This window comes from Lactuca sativa, chromosome 1 (assembly GCF_002870075.4).
Source record: "Lactuca sativa cultivar Salinas chromosome 1, Lsat_Salinas_v11, whole genome shotgun sequence".
Classification (NCBI taxonomy): Eukaryota; Viridiplantae; Streptophyta; class Magnoliopsida; order Asterales; family Asteraceae; genus Lactuca; species Lactuca sativa.
Window position 1 is genome coordinate 63,195,037 of NC_056623.2, and position 19,772 is coordinate 63,214,808.

At 33.6% G+C, this 19,772-nt stretch overlaps 2 protein-coding genes and 2 non-coding genes across 4 annotated transcripts; 3 read left to right on the forward strand and 1 right to left on the reverse strand.

Moving 5' to 3' along the window:
* Positions 1-79: 79 nt before the first annotated feature.
* Positions 80-2,467, reverse strand: LOC111906560 (uncharacterized). Its single transcript, XM_023902307.3, has 6 exons — positions 1,598-2,467; positions 1,368-1,512; positions 1,132-1,277; positions 797-1,032; positions 540-707; positions 80-451 (listed from the first exon to the last, which is right to left on the reverse strand). Exons 1-6 carry the CDS (start codon positions 2,338-2,340, stop codon positions 351-353), a joined length of 1,539 nt encoding a protein of 512 aa, XP_023758075.1. The 5' UTR covers positions 2,341-2,467; the 3' UTR covers positions 80-350.
* Positions 2,468-10,892: 8,425 nt separating this feature from the next.
* LOC111906559 (pyruvate kinase 2, cytosolic) lies at positions 10,893-14,627 on the forward strand. The gene is made up of 14 exons (XM_023902306.2): positions 10,893-11,162; positions 11,327-11,423; positions 11,924-12,021; positions 12,146-12,301; positions 12,378-12,455; positions 12,579-12,710; positions 12,819-12,899; positions 13,011-13,082; positions 13,174-13,263; positions 13,394-13,538; positions 13,623-13,711; positions 13,795-13,958; positions 14,036-14,195; positions 14,269-14,627. Exons 1-14 carry the CDS (start codon positions 11,094-11,096, stop codon positions 14,419-14,421), a joined length of 1,584 nt encoding a protein of 527 aa, XP_023758074.1. The 5' UTR covers positions 10,893-11,093; the 3' UTR covers positions 14,422-14,627.
* Positions 14,628-15,939: 1,312 nt separating this feature from the next.
* Positions 15,940-16,012, forward strand: TRNAR-UCU (transfer RNA arginine (anticodon UCU)). The gene has a single exon. It is a non-coding gene; the product is annotated as a tRNA-Arg (tRNA).
* A 1,923-nt stretch (positions 16,013-17,935) lies between these two features.
* TRNAR-UCU (transfer RNA arginine (anticodon UCU)) lies at positions 17,936-18,008 on the forward strand. Its single transcript has one exon. It is a non-coding gene; the product is annotated as a tRNA-Arg (tRNA).
* The last annotated feature ends 1,764 nt before the right edge of the window (positions 18,009-19,772 follow it).

Sequence of the window (19,772 nt, forward strand, 5' to 3'; positions counted from 1 at the left end):
TCAATTCAATCACATTACAACTTGTTCAGTTCAATTCATACAAAACAAGATAACCCGGACCTCACTAAGTACAATAATATCAAAATAAAGTTTGTGGTTAATCAATGAATCAACCTCAATAAGCACAAAATACATGTGCGAATTTGTTACCCACAGTTACATTATCTTTACTTGGATTTAACTCACATACAACAAACACCCCAACCCAACTATAGCCAACAATACTTAACTATGGTTACTACAACACTCTCTACCTCCCTCAGACATGAGACATCTATGTTTAAACAATTTACACATCAAATACTAATACATATTTATATATATAATATTGCCACTCAATATATCATGATTTACACAACAGCCCTTCCTGTCTGATCAATTAGCGTGCCAACATGTTCTCCCGATAACGCCCTTGATATATTCCCAGGCTCATGAAGATTAAATATCACAACTACACACACAACAAAAAATCAAAATTTCAATAAAAAAAAAAAAAAATCACCAAGAAAAATATCACTAATTGAATTAAAAAAACAAACCAGGAATCCCATTCTCTTCACAGAAAGTTGCAGCCATCATGTCCATTGATGACACACCTCTAGAAGCTAACTCCCTGAAGCAAATATGCTCAAATGTAACATTACCAATGGAGTCACATTCATATACACCATCCCCATTTGTCCCTTTAATAAACGCATCCGCATGAACTACATAAAAAAATAATAATAAAAAACAAATAATTTTTTTTCTTGTTAAGTAATTTTTGGTAGAATAATTAGGGGAAAATTGTGCATACTCTCAGAGGCTCTAAGAGCAGCAGCTGTGTCAGTAGAGAAGAGGGGATTCCCTGTGCCAGCACCAATCCCACCAAATATTACAACTCGACCTTTTTCCAAATGTCTGATTGCTCTTTGTCTACTGTAAGGTTCAAACACTTCTGGCATAGAAAAAGCAGATTGGACACGTGTCTCAACACCTAATTTCTCCAATGCTGATTGGATTAGTATCGAGTTCATCACTGTTGCCATCATACTGATAACATATGTAATCCTTATTAATATCATTATCATGTACAACAGAATAAATGTTTTGTATATTGAATACTAATGTTGGAAAACATATTAACATTACCCTATTTGATAAGCAGTGCTTCTATCCATACCAGTAGCTGTAACCCATGTGTCTCCACAAAAGAAATTTCTCCCCCCAACCACTATTGCCACCTCAATGCCAACATTGCAAGCCATTGATACTTCTTTAGCAATATGCATCGCCACCTGTACATTTCAAGAAACCAGGATATATATATATAAGATAAGACAGTTTGTAGTTTGTACTGTGTTGGACTGAGTTAACAAGGTTTGTACTTTGGGGTCAACACTGTTGGAACCAGTTCCAGCAAGAGCAGCACCACTGATTTTGAAAACAACTCTTCTCCATCTTGAATTTGTCACTGGTTTTGGTTTTATAGTAGTGAGCTGACAACTTGGGCTAGATGTTGCTGTTCCATATCTGCAGAAATGTTGATTTGAAGTATTGAAGAACAAGAAAATGATCGAGTGATTTTAGCAAGAAGGGTGTATGCTACATTATATACCTTTTGGATTGTCTAACAGGGCTACTCATACCACCAGCAGAATTCTCTTCGCTTAATACAGTCTTCAATGGTAACGAGTTCCCAACAATCTGCTCCATCTTCTTGAACCATGGCCAATGACTTGTAGCATTTCCACCATTTGTGTTCATCATCCGATGCCTCTCTAATTTATACCTCTTCTTCAAGTTATCCACTTTGTTTTTACATTGCTCCACGCTTTTCGTTTGCTTCTCACACCTCTCGCTTACGATCGACGCCACTTCTTCCCAGTCCCTCCCTCTCAAATTCCCACGATTTAACTGCATAAATTTGTCTAAATACGCATCTAACAGACACGCAATGGCAGTGTCACTCCACTCCTCTCTGTCTTTCCTGTACTCTCCGCCTGAAGATGAACCTGCTATCTTAGTTTTCTTACTGTAATGATACGGTGTTCCTCCGTCGCTGAGCTCTTCCCGATCGCTCCACTTCTCGCTTCTTGCACCGTTAATCCTAGATCTGTTCGGATCGGACTCGTTTTCGTACGGAGCGACCACCATAGGCTGTGAACAAAACGCGCCGCCGTTGTAACCCTCTCCATTGGCTTCCTGTGCCGCCCGCGGTGGTGGTGCATTAATCGGAGTCGTCTGTGAGGCTAAGAAGTGGGAATTTCCGGTGAGTTGGTGGTGGAAATCAGGATTTGTTTGGTGGTTGGTGGTGGTGGTGTCGCCGATTAGAGGGAAGTCGTCGTCAGAAGACGCCATCGGAAGGACGTTAGGGTTAGGGTTAGCGTTGGCAGTGAAAGTCGGAGACGACGTTAAGTTTGAGTTTTGAAGAACCGTTAACTATACCGGAGTTTAGAGGGCAGAAACGTCACGCCATATGACGGGTCCGTTAATAGATACAGGCTTTTAATGTGTGGACCCCGGGATAGATTACCCTTGTCGCCTGTAAACATATGTTTTACATTTAATTTTTTCCTTTTATTATCATTTACAAACGCAAAAAATATAAATTAATGGCTTTTATTTTTAACTAGTTTATAATTCGTGGGATTATGGTTACAAACTTAACTAAATTTTCTTAATAAAACACAAATTACTAATTTAATTAAATTTTCTTAATAAAACACAAATTATTAATTATTTGTTTCAAATAAATTATTAATTAAAAGATATTTTTAAGTTATATATAATTATCGTTAATTTAAATAAATACATGAAATTATAGTATCTTATAATTTGTATTAATTTTATTTTAATTTTTATTCTAATGTTATTAATTTAATGCAATTAGAGTGAGAAAATTTAAAATTTAAAATTTAAAATGGTGAATCGATAGGTTGACAAGTGACATGCATTAATTATAAGGCCTAATAGGATGACACGTGACAAATGAGAATAAAATATACATTAATTAGAAGATCTAATAAGATGACACGTGACAAATAAGAATAAAATATATATTAATTAATAGACCTAATAGGATGGCACATGATAAATGAGAATATACATTAATTAAAAGGCCTAATATGGGACATAACAAAAGAAAAAGAAAAATATCTTTTTATTATAAATATAATATATTTGATGAAAGACGTAATAAAATAACGTATTTTATCTTAATTTATTTATTTTAAGGCTAACGAAGTTAGAAACTTCGATAAATTTTTATCAAAATTGTAACGTTTTATTTCTGGTCAGTAGCGATATCTTCATGAGTTTTTGATCAAAATTGTAATGCTCTATTTCTCGTTAGTAAGTCGGGAAATGAGATTATTATTAACAAGAATTATCATATAATTAGGGATAAATATTTTAAGGATGTATATCGATGAATGCTTAAATAAAGACATTTGATAAATTGGAAGTAGTTAAATAATAAATAAAGAAAATAAATTAATAAAATAAATAGCAAAGTAAATTAATGGAAATCAAACCAGATAACAGCGAAATAATTGTTTTGGTCAAAAATTAATCAAATATAATCAACCAAATTGTATGAGAGGTTATTATGTTGTGATCGAAGCAAATGAGCAAATCAAAAGTAGGTAACACAAGTGGTTTACAAGGAAAATTTTGATCCTTACTAGGATCTCCGTCACAAAACTTCAGAAGTTGATAATGATCACCTATCTTTTTAGTTTTTTATTAATTGAAAGGATGAATTACATATGAAATGACGAATATACGATTACAATATGTGACATCCCCTAATTTCTCGGCCAGAAAATACCGATTTAATTTATGCTTTTTAAAATAAAATCAGAGAAATCTTTTTAAAAGATGTTGCAGAATTGGTCCCCAAAACAAAATATGATAAAAGTTTGTCAAAACCTTTCTTTAAGAAATATATCATTTCCTTTTATATCAAAACCTCGGGATGTCATGTTCCGATACAGATCAAAAACATAAACAAGACATTATAAGCCTTACGACAGTTATTTGTAACTACTGGCCTATAATCCAAAATTCACTCATCATCATCATCCAACTATGCTCGGGGTCCTCTACCTGTAATATAAACAGCTGAGTGGGTCAGGCTTGAAAGTCTGGTGAGCATATAGGGTTTTCAACCCACAATACATAAATTTATTATGTTTAAACATCAATCAATCAACCGAATTACCCCAAACCCCATTTTTTTATTTATTTCTTAAGGGTTTACCCTAATAATCAACTATCACTCCTTCCTAAGGATTCATCCTAAGGAATAGACACAAAGTCACCTCGTGACCGAGGTTTATACAACAGGCACTAAATCCATAACTGTCAAAGTTTACTCAACATGTGCTAAGTTCATAGCTCCCATTTATCGACAATATTATTTACAGGTGTTCTTTCCTGCAATACATGTCAATGGGTTTTAGAGTACAACAAATGAACATATAGTTCATTACACCTACAGGTTGCGGGCCTGCTAGTGTTCCATAGACGTCTAGAATAGTCCATGGTTGTCATCCATACTCTGCTGGATGACGGGGGCCAACAATTTGGGTAAGTGATTCTCTCAAATTTTCACCACTCACCCTCAACTCATGATCAATATTATTGATCATCTCCTTTATCCAACTCACATTTCATCATACCCACTATTTCATCTACCCATGTTCTACCCAACATATTTTGTAGATAAAAAGCATATACAGTTTAAAACTTGTATAAAACATCAATTCAACAGTCACCTCAATTAAACAATTAATATATTTACACATAACACGTATTTCAAGGTAAATACTTCATATTTATGTGTAAATTTAAAGTAACTACACACTCACGTATTTTGGTGAAAATCAGGCAGCAATTCGTTTGCTAAAACGATCGTTTCTAATAAAACCGAGAGTTTTATTGAGAAACCGGGCTCTGCAAAAGTCAGGCTTCGAAACCAAAAAGATAAATTTTTCGGGCTTCTCGGGCACTTCGTGGTGTATTTCGGGCTTTACAATCGATACCGAGGCTTTGCGGGATGTTAAAATGAAAGAAATATGGAGAAAGGGGCTAAAAGTGGCAATTTCTTAAAAATATCCGAGAAGGCTCGCAGCCTTCTATTTATAGGGGGAAGCTTCTGATCGGACGGCTAAGAAGCTTCTGATCCAACTGCTGAGAAGGCTCGCAGGCGAAGGCTCGCATGGCTCGCACATGGCTCGCACCTGCGAGGGCTCGCTGGCGGCTTCTAAGTGGACCAGAGTCTACTGGTGCACCTGCGAGGCTCGGAGCTAGGTTAAGCGAGGCTCAGACACACGCGGCAGCAGGGCGAAGCTTCGGCTGGGGAGCTGGCTGCTTCGGATTGGGCCTCCTCCTCGGTCGAATCTACGTCGACTTCATATGATAGTTACGCTTATTAATTTGGTCCGAATATGATTTTTGATAAATTAAAAATCTTTCTATATTTTATTCCTACAATCCTACTACCCACATTAAACGGTGACAAGTGGACTAAAACTAAATCAATTTCATTAAATATGACACATGTCAACATTTGATATGATAGAAAGATAAGCAGAAATAAAATATAGGAGGGTATATAATTTCTCATGATTTTATGAAACTAAATGGAAAATAGCGGAGGAAGAACAGTAATAATGTTAAATATTTTTTTGAGCATTCATCCCTATTTAATATGCATTTAAGACCCGATGAAGATAATCAATAAAAAAGGAAGATGATAGAGTTTTCGTTTGATAGTTGCTGGCTGAGAAAGTGCTGACTGAGAAATGTCTGTCTGTCACACCCCAAAACCACGAACGGCGGAAACATTCAGGGGTGGAGGACGTCATGTACAATATCACAACAGTGTAATATAATAAACAAGCAACAACATCATCCATTGCATTATAAGTACAGTTTTAATACATGTGTGTTCTTTCATTGTAGTAAGACACCAAAAATATACAATCAAAATAAAAGACGAGACTTGTCTGCTCCGTCTTCTCAAAACCTGGCCTCCGTACCTGTCTACTGATGACCTGAGAATACAAGTTATTTTGAAAGCGAGTATCAGCTTTAAAGCTGGTGAATTCATAAGTATATAAGTGTTGTTGCCTTGTTTGTAAAAATCTGTTATGAAGGCCATGTAAACCTTTAAATGAGAATGTTGAGGTAAGTATGAAATCCCTAGAAAAACCCTTATTTTCTATAAGTATGAAATGTAGTCTTCTACCAAGACCCGAATGTTCTGTACGTATGAAGTGTAGTCTTCTACCAAGACCCGAATGTTTTGTTTGTAAAATGATAGTTTTCTTTTAATTGTTTAGTACTAAAGTACTTAGTCTAACTCATCGTTTATGTGAAAGTATAACAAAATAAAGTAAACAGGAAAATGTACTACTGTAAGTGTTGTCACTGGGTACTAGGACCTACACAGCCTAGGTAACTGTTATCCCGAGGTACTGGGGTTAACACTACCTATATAACCTAATGAACATCCGAAGATTGTCCAATTGTCCTCTGTAGCAGCGGCAGGTGGGAGGAAGGGTTAGTCCCTGTAAAGGTACTCCTAGTATAAGTAATAACCGTAGGCATCTTTAGATGTTCATTACCCACTGTTGCTAACAGATGGGTTCCGGAATGGTTAGTCTCGTCCATATATCCCGAGGTACTGGGGATAGAGCCCTATTCTAGATATCCCGAGGTACTGGGGATATGCAGGATAATTTACACAGAAGGTACTAATAAATTATCCTTACAATTTGTGATACAAATATTCAAATAAGTATACACAGGTAAATGTATCAACGTAAAGGTACTCATGTAATGTGTTCATGTATCAGGTAAACATATGTAAAGGTACTCATGTATCAGGTAAGGTACTAGTAAAGACTCATGAATGAACTGACTCTTGTGTGATTCCTTGTAATAGGAATAATGTTTTGTTATCTTCAAATTATCCCTATGATAATTTACTGTAATCTAACTAGTTGATCATGTAAGTTTACACACTCTTACTACTCAAGGGTGTGGGAAACTAAATGAAAGATGCAAACTATAACATCAATATAAGAATATAAGTGTATATGCATAGTCTAGTTCAAGAATGAAAAATGGTTTTTGTAAGACATTTTATGGGTTTTGAACAATAATTAACAATGACTTGATGTCATTTTAATAAACATTTTAAAGATAAAACATTTGGTAACAATGCACTTTTAAGATGTAAAACCATTTTATGCATCACATTTTGTAGCATGTGAAACCTGTTAAATGACAAACACAGTTATAAAATACATATCAGTGATTTAATAACATGTTTGTTTCTACTTGTATTCCCCCCACTAAAGCATTTAAATCATTTAAAACATTGATTAGGGGTATGAACTCACTTGGAAGTTTGAAGACAGCGAGATGGAAAACCGAGCAGAGTTTCGTCTCGGGAAACGGATTTTTCTCGGGATTCTCGGGAATCTCGGGAGTAAAATCGACCCTCGGAACTTGAGCAAAATGACCAGGGCTTCGGGTCTGAACGGGCACAGAAAACGAGGCAAAACGCAAGAAAATAGAGAGAGAATGAGCAAAATTTTCGGAAAGCCTCGCATCCCTTTTATAGGGGTGCTGAACCGCCTCGGTACGTTGGGCGTACGAGGGTACGCAGCGCGTACTGGGGCGTCATCGCTTACGTACTTCGGATGGGAGGGCGTAGAGGAGTAGGGACGACGTGGACGAACCGAGTCCCTTGATTTGAGTACGCGGGGCGTACGAGGGTACGCAAGGCGTACTTCGGTCCTATCCGCTGACTCCTCTTCGGATATTACCAAGGGTTTTTATTTAAATTTATATTTATTTTAAATAAACTTCTAAAATTCATATCTCCTTTATACGAACTCCGTTTTCGACGTTCTTTATATCCACGCGTAGGTGAGACTAAGATCTACAACTTTCGTTTAGATTCCGTTGGCAAATTATGAAATAATTTTTATTATTTATTTATTAAAATGACGTGATTAATGAATTTCTTTAAAAATTCATAACTTCTTTACCTGACGTCGGTTTTTGCCAGACTTTTTACCGCTGAAATACCAATGTCGAGACCTGCGATTCTCGTTTAGGTCATTCCGGCCAAAAGTCGCTCGATCACCGATTCGAGTTTTTAGTTGTCTGCTGCTAAGCCGAATTTGGAAAAATCATAACTTCAATATACGAAGTCGGATTTGGGCGTTCTTTTTATGTACGATCATGGTTTGGTGACATTTAAACATAGAAGAAATTTAAATGGGAACTTTTTGGACTTTTTATTATCGAAGTTAATTTTATTAACTCAAAAGTTGTTACAATACTTGACTTTTTAGGTCATTACAAAGAGTTGAAATATCGGGTTGTCACACTGTCCGTGTAAGAAATCTTGACTGAGTAAGAAACCATGTTGTTTGATTGTACATCTGACCGAATGTGCTGACTTATGAAAAATGACCATTTACCCTCATCTTCTTCGCGTCACTATCACTGCATCATCATCTTCTTCACCCTACTTTAACCTCTATTACCACCCATCTTGAACCACCACCATAACCCCATCCATCCACAAAACTTCTTACCTCCACCATTCCGCCCTTATCTCCATATCAGCCACCAAAAATAAACTGAATTAAAAAAGACATAGAAGATCTTAACATTAGTAGAAGGCAATCATTTGTTTCAGAGGTGGATCCAAGGTGATCCTGGGGTAGCCCGAGATACCCCTCAATTTTTTTTCGATAGTGTAATTTTTATTTACGCGTCCCTATTTTTTTTTTTTCGGTAGAGTGTATATATACGCATCCCTTCACTTATAAACACAAAAAAATAGTTGGTCTATTGGTTAAGGTGCTGACTTATTGAAACAAAGGTCTCAGGATTGATTCTTGCTTCTTACATATCTTTTGTTTACTTTAGTTTTATTTTCCCTGCTATTTACTTTTGTTTTATTTTCCTAACTATTCTATCTCACATCGCCAAACATATATAAACTCAACCATTTTTGTCTATTATATAAACCTGTTATGCTCATGCTTCATTTGATATGTACTTTGAGTCCCACATCCATTCAAGTATCAAAATATACTTCAACTTCATGTTTATATAAAAATACTTGAGGTTAGCTAAAGATTCGATTAATGTTTGGGTTTAAAACCGAAACCGAACCGGGGAAACTCAAGTACCTCAGAAAAAAATTGGGTTATCCTAAAAAAATTGGATTACCCCTTTACTTTCATCCTGGCTCCGCCACTGGTTTGTTTATGAGCAAAATCAACATTCAACAGAAAAAACATGTATATCTTAACATCAATCAGAAATCATTTGTTTATGGACATAGAAGATCTTAACATCAATTAGAAATCATTCCATAAAAGTTGAACTTCAAAATCAACATTCAACAACAAAAATCAGCAAAAACCAACATTTAACAACAAAATCAACATTTAACAAATATGTATCTATGAACTCAAGAGCAAAAACATATTTACAAAAGCTATGTTGTTCTAAGTTTGAATCCAACAAATCAAAGCATGACTAGCAAATCAGAGAAGTCAATAAGCAAGATAACAAATCAATTAGCTTAACAAATCTCATAATGCAAATTCTGCACCATATATCTCTTTCAAACAAAAATTTTGCACTAGATTTCTATGTAATAAAAAATTGCATCAAATTTAAGAATCTCAATGTGAATAGAGAAAAAAACGCAAATACGACATCAAATTTAACAATCTGCATCAAACTTATAACTTTTCAAGCAGAAAAATCAAATTGAATAGCAAATCAGAACACAGGGGAAGGGCAGGCAAAGGCAAGAAATTGGAATTAATGACAAATCGGAAGAGAAACAACAAGAAATCAGCATGAACAAGAAATAGGAAGATAAACAGCAAGAAATTGGAACACAACAAGAAAAAATCGGATATATACAGGAAAAACGAAACTAAAAAGATAGAAATCATACTTGAGTAGAAGAGAACTTCGATTGGTCGAGGTGCAACGTCGATCAGTAGTGGGATAGTCTCAGATCGTCAATAGTTGAAAGAGAAAAAAAACGAGATGGAGGTGTTGAAACTTGAACGAGGGCAAGGGCACGTTTGAAATATTTCTCAGTACGGAGATATCTCATATCTTTCTTCATTCAGATATGTTTTACGGAGTCAGACATCAATAAATCTACTTAACAAACAACTTTGTCTGACCGAGTCAACAAAAAACGTCCGACTCAACTCGGTCAGACCGTCAGACGTATATCAAACAAGACTTTAGAAAACTCGCAAAAGAGAAGATCAAGGAAATGCTATTTTAAATATATATATATATATATATATATATATATATATATATATATATATATATATATATATATATAGTTTTGATAGTTCTAAATCTAATTTTAGGGGGTGTTTGGATAGGGAAAAAAAAGGGTATTTACTGTTTATTGCTTATTACCACCACAATAAACTAAGTTTAATTATTTGGATAGAAATCTTTAAAAATCAGCTTATTATAATAGATATAAGCTAAATAAACTGATTTTAATAAGAATCTTCTCCCTTGTTTATTGCTTACTACCAACTTTATATTCAATATCCTGCAATAAATATTATATATAATTATTTAGTTACGGTTTGGTTATTTACAATTACTGAAAAAAAAAAACATACGGTACCAAAAATTTGCGTTTTTTATAAAATGCACCGTTGGTTTCCGTTTCAGTAAAAGAAAAAACAAACTTAGATTGAACTTGTCCGATCTGTCAAACCACAGGGACCATTAGTGTAATTTAGTCTAGTATTTAGAAAAAGTCTATATTATATATTCGAATTTGGAATTAAAACAAAAGTAGCTTGGGGAAGACGAAACCGGGTGGCGGGCTTGGTAGAAAACCGGGTTCTCCTAGTTTCATGTGTTCGAAAATAAAACTCGGAACTCGGCATATTCCTCTTCTTTCTACCAAACTCCTCACCTGATTCACGCTACATTCTTCTCTCCATACTCCCATCGCTCTTCGCTCTGTAAACTCTCTTTCGACGACTTCTGAGATTTCTTGACGTTTATCAGTCAAAATGCATTCCAATCACTTGCTTCTCGAAGAACCTATCAGAATGGCATCCATCCTCGAGCCTTCTAAAGCTGTAAGTCCAGTAAATTTCAATTCATGGATCCCTTCTTTGTTTTTTTCTTTAATTTTCGTATTTACACATGTAATCATACGTGATATATATGTATATGTTCTTTTGCCTATTTCCGATCTAAGATTTTCTGAAAGAATTCGCGTTTTTGTTTTACGGATTTGCAGTCTTTCTTCCCCGCGATGACTAAAATCGTTGGAACTTTAGGTCCTCGCTCACGATCTGTGGATGTTATCTCTGGTTGCCTCAAAGCTGGCATGTCTGGTAAGTCGTTATTATTATTTTTTCAGTGTTTACGTGTGTTGTATTGATTTGAATTCGATCATCGACGATTTGTTATGTACTTATGCTCGTATAGTGATGTCAAGTACGAGCCATTTAATGCATGTGATGTCAAATCGTTTTTTCAATCGCTTGTATAATACGATTATTGTTAGTGTTGCTGACTTGAAAATTCGTTGTGCTCGTATAGCGATGTCAAACCTTGTATTTTTCAAACGCCAGAATATATATGACTATGACTTTTGTTCAAATTTACGCCACAAGATTTTTTCAATTTCCAGTATGCTTTCTATGTAGCTTTTGTTTTTGCTTTCTAATAAACCTGCAATTCGTTTCAATTTGAAGCTGGAGAGTAATTAATGCCTTTGGTTCGAAAAGTAATTACAGCTACTTAAGGACGAGTTAAATCTTTATACTGACCGTTTGGTGTGATGTTAAATGTCATAACCTCTTTTGTGGTTTGTTTGATGTTCATGTGGCAGTTGCTAGATTTGATTTTTCATGGGGAGACTGTGCTTATCACCAAGAAACTTTGGATAATCTAAAGACTGCTATCAAGAGCACTAAGAAGCTTTGTGCAGTATGTTCCCATTTCTATCCCTTTAAAGTTTAACCTACTTCAGTTAATCTTAATCATCTCTATATGAATAACTCAGCATAATCAAAGTTTGTTTAAGAACTTAAATAATTTCTTTTACTTCCAGGTAATGCTCGATACAGTTGGGGCTGAGATGCAGGTGGTTAATAAGAGTGAGAAGTCCATTTCCCTTCAGCAGGATGATAATGTTATCTTGACCCCTGATAAAGGTCAAGAAGCTTCTTCTCAAGTACTACCAATCAACTTCAATGGACTAGCTAAGGTGAGAACACCCTTGCCATGTCATCATTTACATTTTACACATATTTCCTTTAACACTGTTTATGTGCTCTTTGCAGGCTGTGAAGAAGGGAGACACCATTTTTATTGGTCAATACTTGTTCACTGGAAGTGAAACAACCTCTGTTTGGCTAGAAGTAAGACATTCTTTTTTTTTTCTCATGTATTTTAGAAAGATGTTGCATGTCTCTTTATTAGAGAAAAGCATAAATTCTGTATAGAAAACCAAGTATAATTTATTCATGACTGGATGTGATCAGGTTGATAAAGTGGAAGGGGATGATGTTAATTGCAAGATCAAAAACACTGCAACTCTAGCAGGGGCATTGTTCACTCTCCATGCTTCTCAAATTCATATTGATCTGCCTACTCTCACTGAAAAAGATAAAGAGGTTAGCTTTGATTTGTGTAATGATTTTTAAAGTATAGTTATCCATTAAAAAGCAACATGTTTTTATTGATTGAATTGTTTTTATGATGATTTTTGTCTCGTATTTCAGAACATTAGCGCTTGGGGGGTTCCAAACAAGATTGACTTTCTCTCATTGTCATACACACGCCATGCACAAGATGTTCGTGAAGTAAGTGTTCTTTTACAAATATGCCCCTGTTTTTTGTTATTACATTCTACTACTTTATGTTTATCTAGTTATGCCAAGAGTTTTAACCTTTTGGTTTACAACTAACTGCAGGCACGTGAATATCTTTCCAAGCTTGGTGATCTTAGTCAAACTCAAATATTTGCAAAAATTGAAAATATAGAGGTGATTAGTTGTCTTTCATTCATATGATTTTTAACTTTTTTTTTAATGTATTTTGAGTTTAGATCCATCAATATCTTCATTTTGTTTACAGGGTCTAACTCACTTTGATGAGATCCTACAAGAGGCAGATGGTATTATCCTTTCTCGTGGAAATCTTGGGATTGATCTTCCACCAGAGAAGGTGAGTTTTTCAAGCTAACCATTTTAATTTTGTTAAAAATATAATAAATTAAGAAAGCACAGGGACCCTTTTTGTAATTGTAAAATATGCAAGGGCTTAACTTGAGGAAATGTACATTTTGCGTTTGCAGGTGTTTTTATTTCAGAAGACTGCTCTTTACAAGTGCAACATGGCTGGAAAACCTGCTGTGGTTACTCGTGTTGTGGATAGCATGACCGACAATTTAAGACCTACTCGTGCTGAAGCAACCGATGTTGCTAATGCTGTTCTAGATGGTTAGTTTCTTTTCCTTTTTTTTTTAAAAAAAAAAAAAATCTTAATCCTTATAAATAAATAATAAATGATGAGAATCTTTTCAGGAAGTGACGCAATTCTCCTTGGTGCGGAGACTCTGCGTGGGTTATACCCTGTTGAGACAATATCCACTGTTGGTAAAATTTGTGCAGAGGTAACATACCAAACATCTCATTACATTATTCATTATTAATTTTATTAACACATTGGACTTATTTATAAATAAACTTATTGCAGGCAGAAAAGGTTTTCAACCAAGATTTATATTTCAAGAAAACAGTGAAATATGTCGGAGAACCAATGTCTCACTTGGAAGCAATTGCTTCATCTGCAGTTCGTGCAGCCATTAAAGTGAAAGCATCTGTTATTATTTGTTTCACTTCTTCCGGAAGAGCTGCAAGGTATATTCCATAATTTAGTTACATAAATTCATATTCCAATTTTTTTTTTACTGATTTAAACGTAAAAAAATGCGCAGATTGATCGCAAAGTATCGACCAACAATGCCGGTTTTATCAGTTGTGATTCCACGGCTAAAAAGTAATCAGTTAAAGTGGAGTTTCAGTGGGGCATTTGAGGCAAGGCAGTCGCTTATTGTCAGAGGTCTTTTCCCCATGCTTGCTGATCCCCGACATCCCGTAAGTTTGTTTATTTTTATTACATAATAAAATGGAATTATTATTACTAAAGTTGTAAATGATTTTGATACAGGCTGAATCCAATAGTGCCACAAATGAATCGGTTCTAAAGGTTGCATTGGATTTTGGGAAAACGTCTGGAGTGATTAAGTCACATGATCGAGTTGTGGTTTGCCAAAAGGTTGGAGATGCTTCTGTTGTTAAAATCATAGAGCTTGAAGATTAGAAATTGGGTTTTGGTACATCTTTCACTTGACGTGGTATTCTTTTTTCAGTTTTTTGAAAACTTGTATGTTATATTTATAAATGTTCCGCTGTGGGACAAATTTTGGTTTGGTTTTACGATATAAAGATACAACGATTATTCATTTACCTTTATATCTCAATAGCTTTATCAAGAATAGAATAAAAAGGGCTTTAGTTTTGTTTTTAGTTTTATTTTTATGCTATTATATGTTTGATATAATGTATGTAACCTCCTCCTTCCTTTAGGTTTAATATATAAAAAGAATCATCATATGGGACTTCGGGTGAAATAAAATTGTTGAATCATTTTTGTTGTATTTGTCTTCAATTTTTTATAGATTGATTTCGGAAGTTGGTTAGAAGTTATGCTAGGAGGCAAATAAGAGAAATCAATTTTGGATACTTGTATTATGGATATGAATTTCAGGTTTGGTGCCTTGGTGGTTTCGGTTTTCTAGTTATAACGTTCAGATAAAAACTTCCTATTGAATCTGTGCCAATAGTGATATCCTACTTTTGCTATGTCTTCTGCTCTCATCTTTTTATGCTAGATAAATTATTTGGACAGGATTAAATCATTTCAGAATAACATTTTATTGGTGCTTCAATATATATAGATGTCATGTCAATGTCGTGAGTAAAAAAAAAACAATGTTTTAAAAACCGGTTGTTTAATTGAATCATAAATCATTCTGGTTAGAAGAGTTCGACCCAATGCTTTATTTCTGTCCTAGTTGATCTTGATTCGACATTAGAAGTATATGATTTTTTCCCAATGACTGAATACTTTTGTCTGTAAATACTGCATACCGGTTTTTTAATTAAACCAGAAATCATTCCGGTTCAACTGGTTTAAATGTTTTGACCGTCCATTCAATTAGTTTCTATATTTTTTTATTTTTTTTCTATAAACACATAGACATTCATAAGTTTTAACATTAAAAATAAATATAAATACAAGTTGAAGACCAATCAAAATATATTAAATAAATATAACTGTAAGTTTTACCTCTATTCACCTATAACAAAAATAAAATATAGTACAGAAACAAAATATAGTTTTAGATGAATACAAATGTATTAAAAAACTTTATAATATTTATCATGTGTTTTTATTCAAAAAAATCTAAATAGATGTGAAAAAAAAAACTAAAGTTTGTTATAAAAATGATTCAGTTCCATGTGTTTTTATTTATTTTAATTGGTTCAATCAGATTTTTGCAAAAATCACGTCGTTCATTTCAATTCAGAAATAGACATAAAACCAGTACTGATTGAATCGTTTCCTTCTCCGATTCCCAATCCAACGGGGCGGTTCAAACCAATTTTTAAAACATTTAACTAAGAGCGTACGTTGAAGTGAAAGAACAAACAAAATCTCCTTCTTTATTTATTTTTGTTCGGAGAAAAAATATCCCATATGTAATGCATGAATGGAAAACAATACTTCGTTACCCAAAAGTATGTATATGCGTCTACCAAATTACAAACAAAAATAGCGCCCATGGCCTAATGGATAAGGCGTCTGACTTCTAATCAGGCGATTGTGGGTTCGAGTCCCACTGGGCGTGTAAGTTGTTTTTCATTTTTATTCTTATTGTTAAATGTTAATTCGATGTTCTTTTTTATATATATGGCAAGAGTTGAAAGGAAAATAGAGTTAAGAAATCACCATTTTAATGCTATTTATAGAGTTAAGTCCCACTGGGCGTGTGAATTTTCTTTTATTATTATTATTGTTATACGTTAATTCGATGTTCTCTTTTTTTTATATATAGCAAGAGTTGAAAGGAAAATAGACCTAAGAAATCACCATTTTAATGCTATTTATGGTGGCAATGTTAGAGTTGCCGTAATTATGAATTTATGATTAGATGCCAACAAATGAAATAAAGTCATTTTTGATTTCCCATTCTTTTATGCTAGGATGGTGTTTGGTTTTATTTATTCAAAAGTACATTGGTTTTGTTAACAATCAACTATAAGTAGAACGTAATAAAAGGCCTGTAAGCACACTCATTAATTTTAAAAGGTTGCTTAAAAATATTAATGTAAAGGATTGTTATGTATGATTATTTCATAAAAGTACACTACCAATCATTTTCTTGAACTGCTATTCTACTATCACGAAGACTTGTATGAGAAATTTTCATGCGATAATATTCCGGACCTCCAAACATCTTATACAGAAGATACTATTTGACCTAAATTTCATTTAATATTTGTTTTTTTTAGCAATAAAAATTTATTAAGCTATCAAGAATGGTTTGCCCACACCACCATGATCTCCACATCACCACCCCACACCGTCAACAATCATGTAGGCATGGTGTGCCCAAGAACCCCAAGAGAGAAGAAGTTTTGGGGCCTGGCCACTCTAACCCTTCTAGCTCAGGCCAATCCCGGGCATGGTGTGCCTAAGCTCCACCTTGATCACCGAACCACTTCAGATGCATGGTGAATTTAATAGTGCGACAAATAAGTCGGTTCTAAAGGTTGCAATGGATTTTGGGAAAGCGTCTAGAGTGATTAAGTCACATGATCGAGTTGTGGTTTGCCAAAAGGTTGGAGATGCATTTGTTGTTAAAATTATCTAGCATAAAGATTAAAAATTAGGTTTGGGTTTGGGTGCATCACATTTTTGGTTTTACGAGATACATTATGTTATCCTTTATGTCTTAATAGATTGATAAATAACGTAAATCTTTTTCTTGTTAACTTTACGATCAAACTTCATATACTATCTGTAATCTGTGCCAAGCTGCCAATAGTGATATCTAGGGCTGTTCACTATTTGGATAAAACCGAATTTTCCAATTGGACAATTTGAATCGGACTATTTGGTTCGGATATTCGGATTTTTGGATTGGTTTTCAACAAAAACGAATTATTATTCTGGATTTCGGATTGGTTTGGTTTATAAAATAAGAACCGAATAGTTCAAAAAAACCGAATTAACATTTATTATTTATTTATTTATAATATTTATCTATTAATTTTATAATTTATTTTTTCAAATTGGTTCAAAACGTTTTACCCGATAAAAAAACATCAATATGCATTATCTCTCAAAAGTTTTCTATCTATAAAATATTTAACCATAATATATCATCTTAGTAGATGTTTATAAATTTCAAATCACAACTAAATAATTTGTCTTCGCTTCTTGTGTAAAATTAGGTAATATTATAATTACATGTCATTTTAAAATGTTTCGGTTTTGGAAAACCGAAATACAAAAACCGATCCAACTAAATTGTAATTGGATCGGATCGGATCGGATTTGAATTTAGTTTGGATTATTTGGATCCATGTTTTGAAAACCGAAATCAATTTGGATTCACTTGATTGGATCGGATCAAACCGATCCATCCAAACGAACACCCCTGATATCCTCCTACTTCAGCTTTCACCCATCTTAAGTAAATAAGTTGCATAAATTTATATAACGACAGTCCCAATATATGATTACAAGTCTAGTTTTAACCAACAAAGCGCCCATGGCCTAATGGATAAGGCGTCTGACTTCTAATCAGGCGATTGTGGGTTCGAGTCCCACTGGGCGTGAAAATTATAGTTTTTATATAACTCAGTGTTCTCCCCTTCTATTTTCTATTATTTTCTTATTAATAAAAATATAACCACAATGTAACATTATTTATTGTATTTTTTAATCAGCGCATGCATTTCTATTAAGAAATCCCATACATTATTCTTCTTTTTTAAAGAGACAATTTTTTACCTATAAATCTTATCCAAAATTTTGGTAAAATCATAAAAATAAATAAGTGATATGACAAATGTGGATCAAACTTTCTTTTGAATAAAGGTTTAAAAGATATCTATTTTAGAATAAAGTAGGCTTTGCATGGTGAACTTTAGTTATAGTGAGCCTTAACTAATTTTGGACTTGTAGTCCAGTTAATAGATATGGATTGGTTGTATGGAGGGGATGCTCAATACCCACCCGTCCCCTACTAGCTCCACCAATGATGTGGCATTAGTGGTTAATGACTTGTAGGTTGTAGCTTGGTGTTGATGGAAGGATGCTTATAAAACATATGTTGATGGATGGTTCATGTTTTGTTTGGGATAAAAGTTGTAATTTTAGTAGTAGACTAGAAAATGTATGTTAGGCTTTGTGTTCTTCTATAATTTGCCAAAAAAATTAATCTTATTTTTGAAATATTTGATTTTATTTGACAAAAAGGTAATGCACAAATTAATTAATGGTATAATTCAAATAATATTATACTTTAACATAATATTATATATACACAAAGCTCAAAATAATGTGAGGTGTGATGTGACGATAACATCAAATGCCAAGTTTTATAATCCATGTCGAACATAATCGTTTCAAGCATATTTTAGCCTTACAGTAGAAACAAAAAGGACTTTTATTATTAAATTAAAATAAAAAATCAAAACTTTAACATGTTTATTGGGTTAGATAAATACCAAAATCAACACACCTACCATATTGAGTTGTTTTGAGAAACCAAGGTTTCGTTTTTTTATGTTATATATGGTTTTTCTTTCTATAAAAACCGAAAAATGTAAAACCGAATGGAAATGCCCAAACGACGCTTTGTTTTGTAAAAAATATAACTAATTAAATATATTAGAAAATAAAATAATTAATATGGCTATATGGTTTTTGCCGACTGTACCTTTATCTATGAAAAATAGGTTTATGAGTTATGGAACTTTAACTTATAAAAATGATATTTATGAATTGATTAGCTTATACATTTGTTTTAGATGTTCAAGTGAAGTAAGTGAATCCAAAAACATATTCCTATCATTACTTATTTAAACTATTAACTAGAATTCATGCAATTAATGGCGTTTTAATGGAGTTTATGCTTGTAGTTGTTTGTGGTTTGATGTGATTCTAAACTTATTATAACTTAATGTTGCACCATAAATCTATATTAATTATTCAAATTGAGTCACAATCCATAATAATCAATCGATCATTAAGGGAAGTTCATGTCCTAGTTAAAGGTGTTTGTGACTTATACTGAATTTAATCATGAGTTTGAAGTTATGAGTCGCCATATCTTCAAATCAGGATTATACATCATTCGATTATGAGAAAATGACAAAAATAGCCAATTACACTAATTGCATTACAAAAATAGCCAAAAAAAATCGAAATTACAAAAATAGCCCCCCATTTCGCAGATGAGAAGGTCCCATCTGCGAAATGGGCTTCTCATCTGCGAAAGTACAAGTACCTAAAGCACAGTTGTGCTTTAGGTACTTGTACTTTCGCAGATGAGATTTTTTTTTTTTTTTTTTTTTTTTTAAATTTTTTCTGTATAA

Bases quoted from the DNA above. Each gene is read 5' to 3' on its own strand.
- LOC111906560 (XM_023902307.3), bottom strand. From the start codon at position 2,340: ATGGCGTCTTCTGACGACGACTTCCCTCTAATCGGCGACACCACCACC. The intron at 1,278-1,367 runs GTACAAACCTTG...TGAAATGTACAG, and splicing joins CCAACAGTGTTGACCCCAAA to GTGGCGATGCATATTGCTAA. The intron at 708-796 runs GTATGCACAATT...TTTTTTATGTAG, and splicing joins TGCTCTTAGAGCCTCTGAGA to TTCATGCGGATGCGTTTATT.
- LOC111906559 (XM_023902306.2), top strand. From the start codon at position 11,094: ATGCATTCCAATCACTTGCTTCTCGAAGAACCTATCAGAATGGCATCC. The intron at 13,959-14,035 runs GTATATTCCATA...AAAAATGCGCAG, and splicing joins TCTTCCGGAAGAGCTGCAAG to ATTGATCGCAAAGTATCGAC. The intron at 14,196-14,268 runs GTAAGTTTGTTT...ATTTTGATACAG, and splicing joins TTGCTGATCCCCGACATCCC to GCTGAATCCAATAGTGCCAC.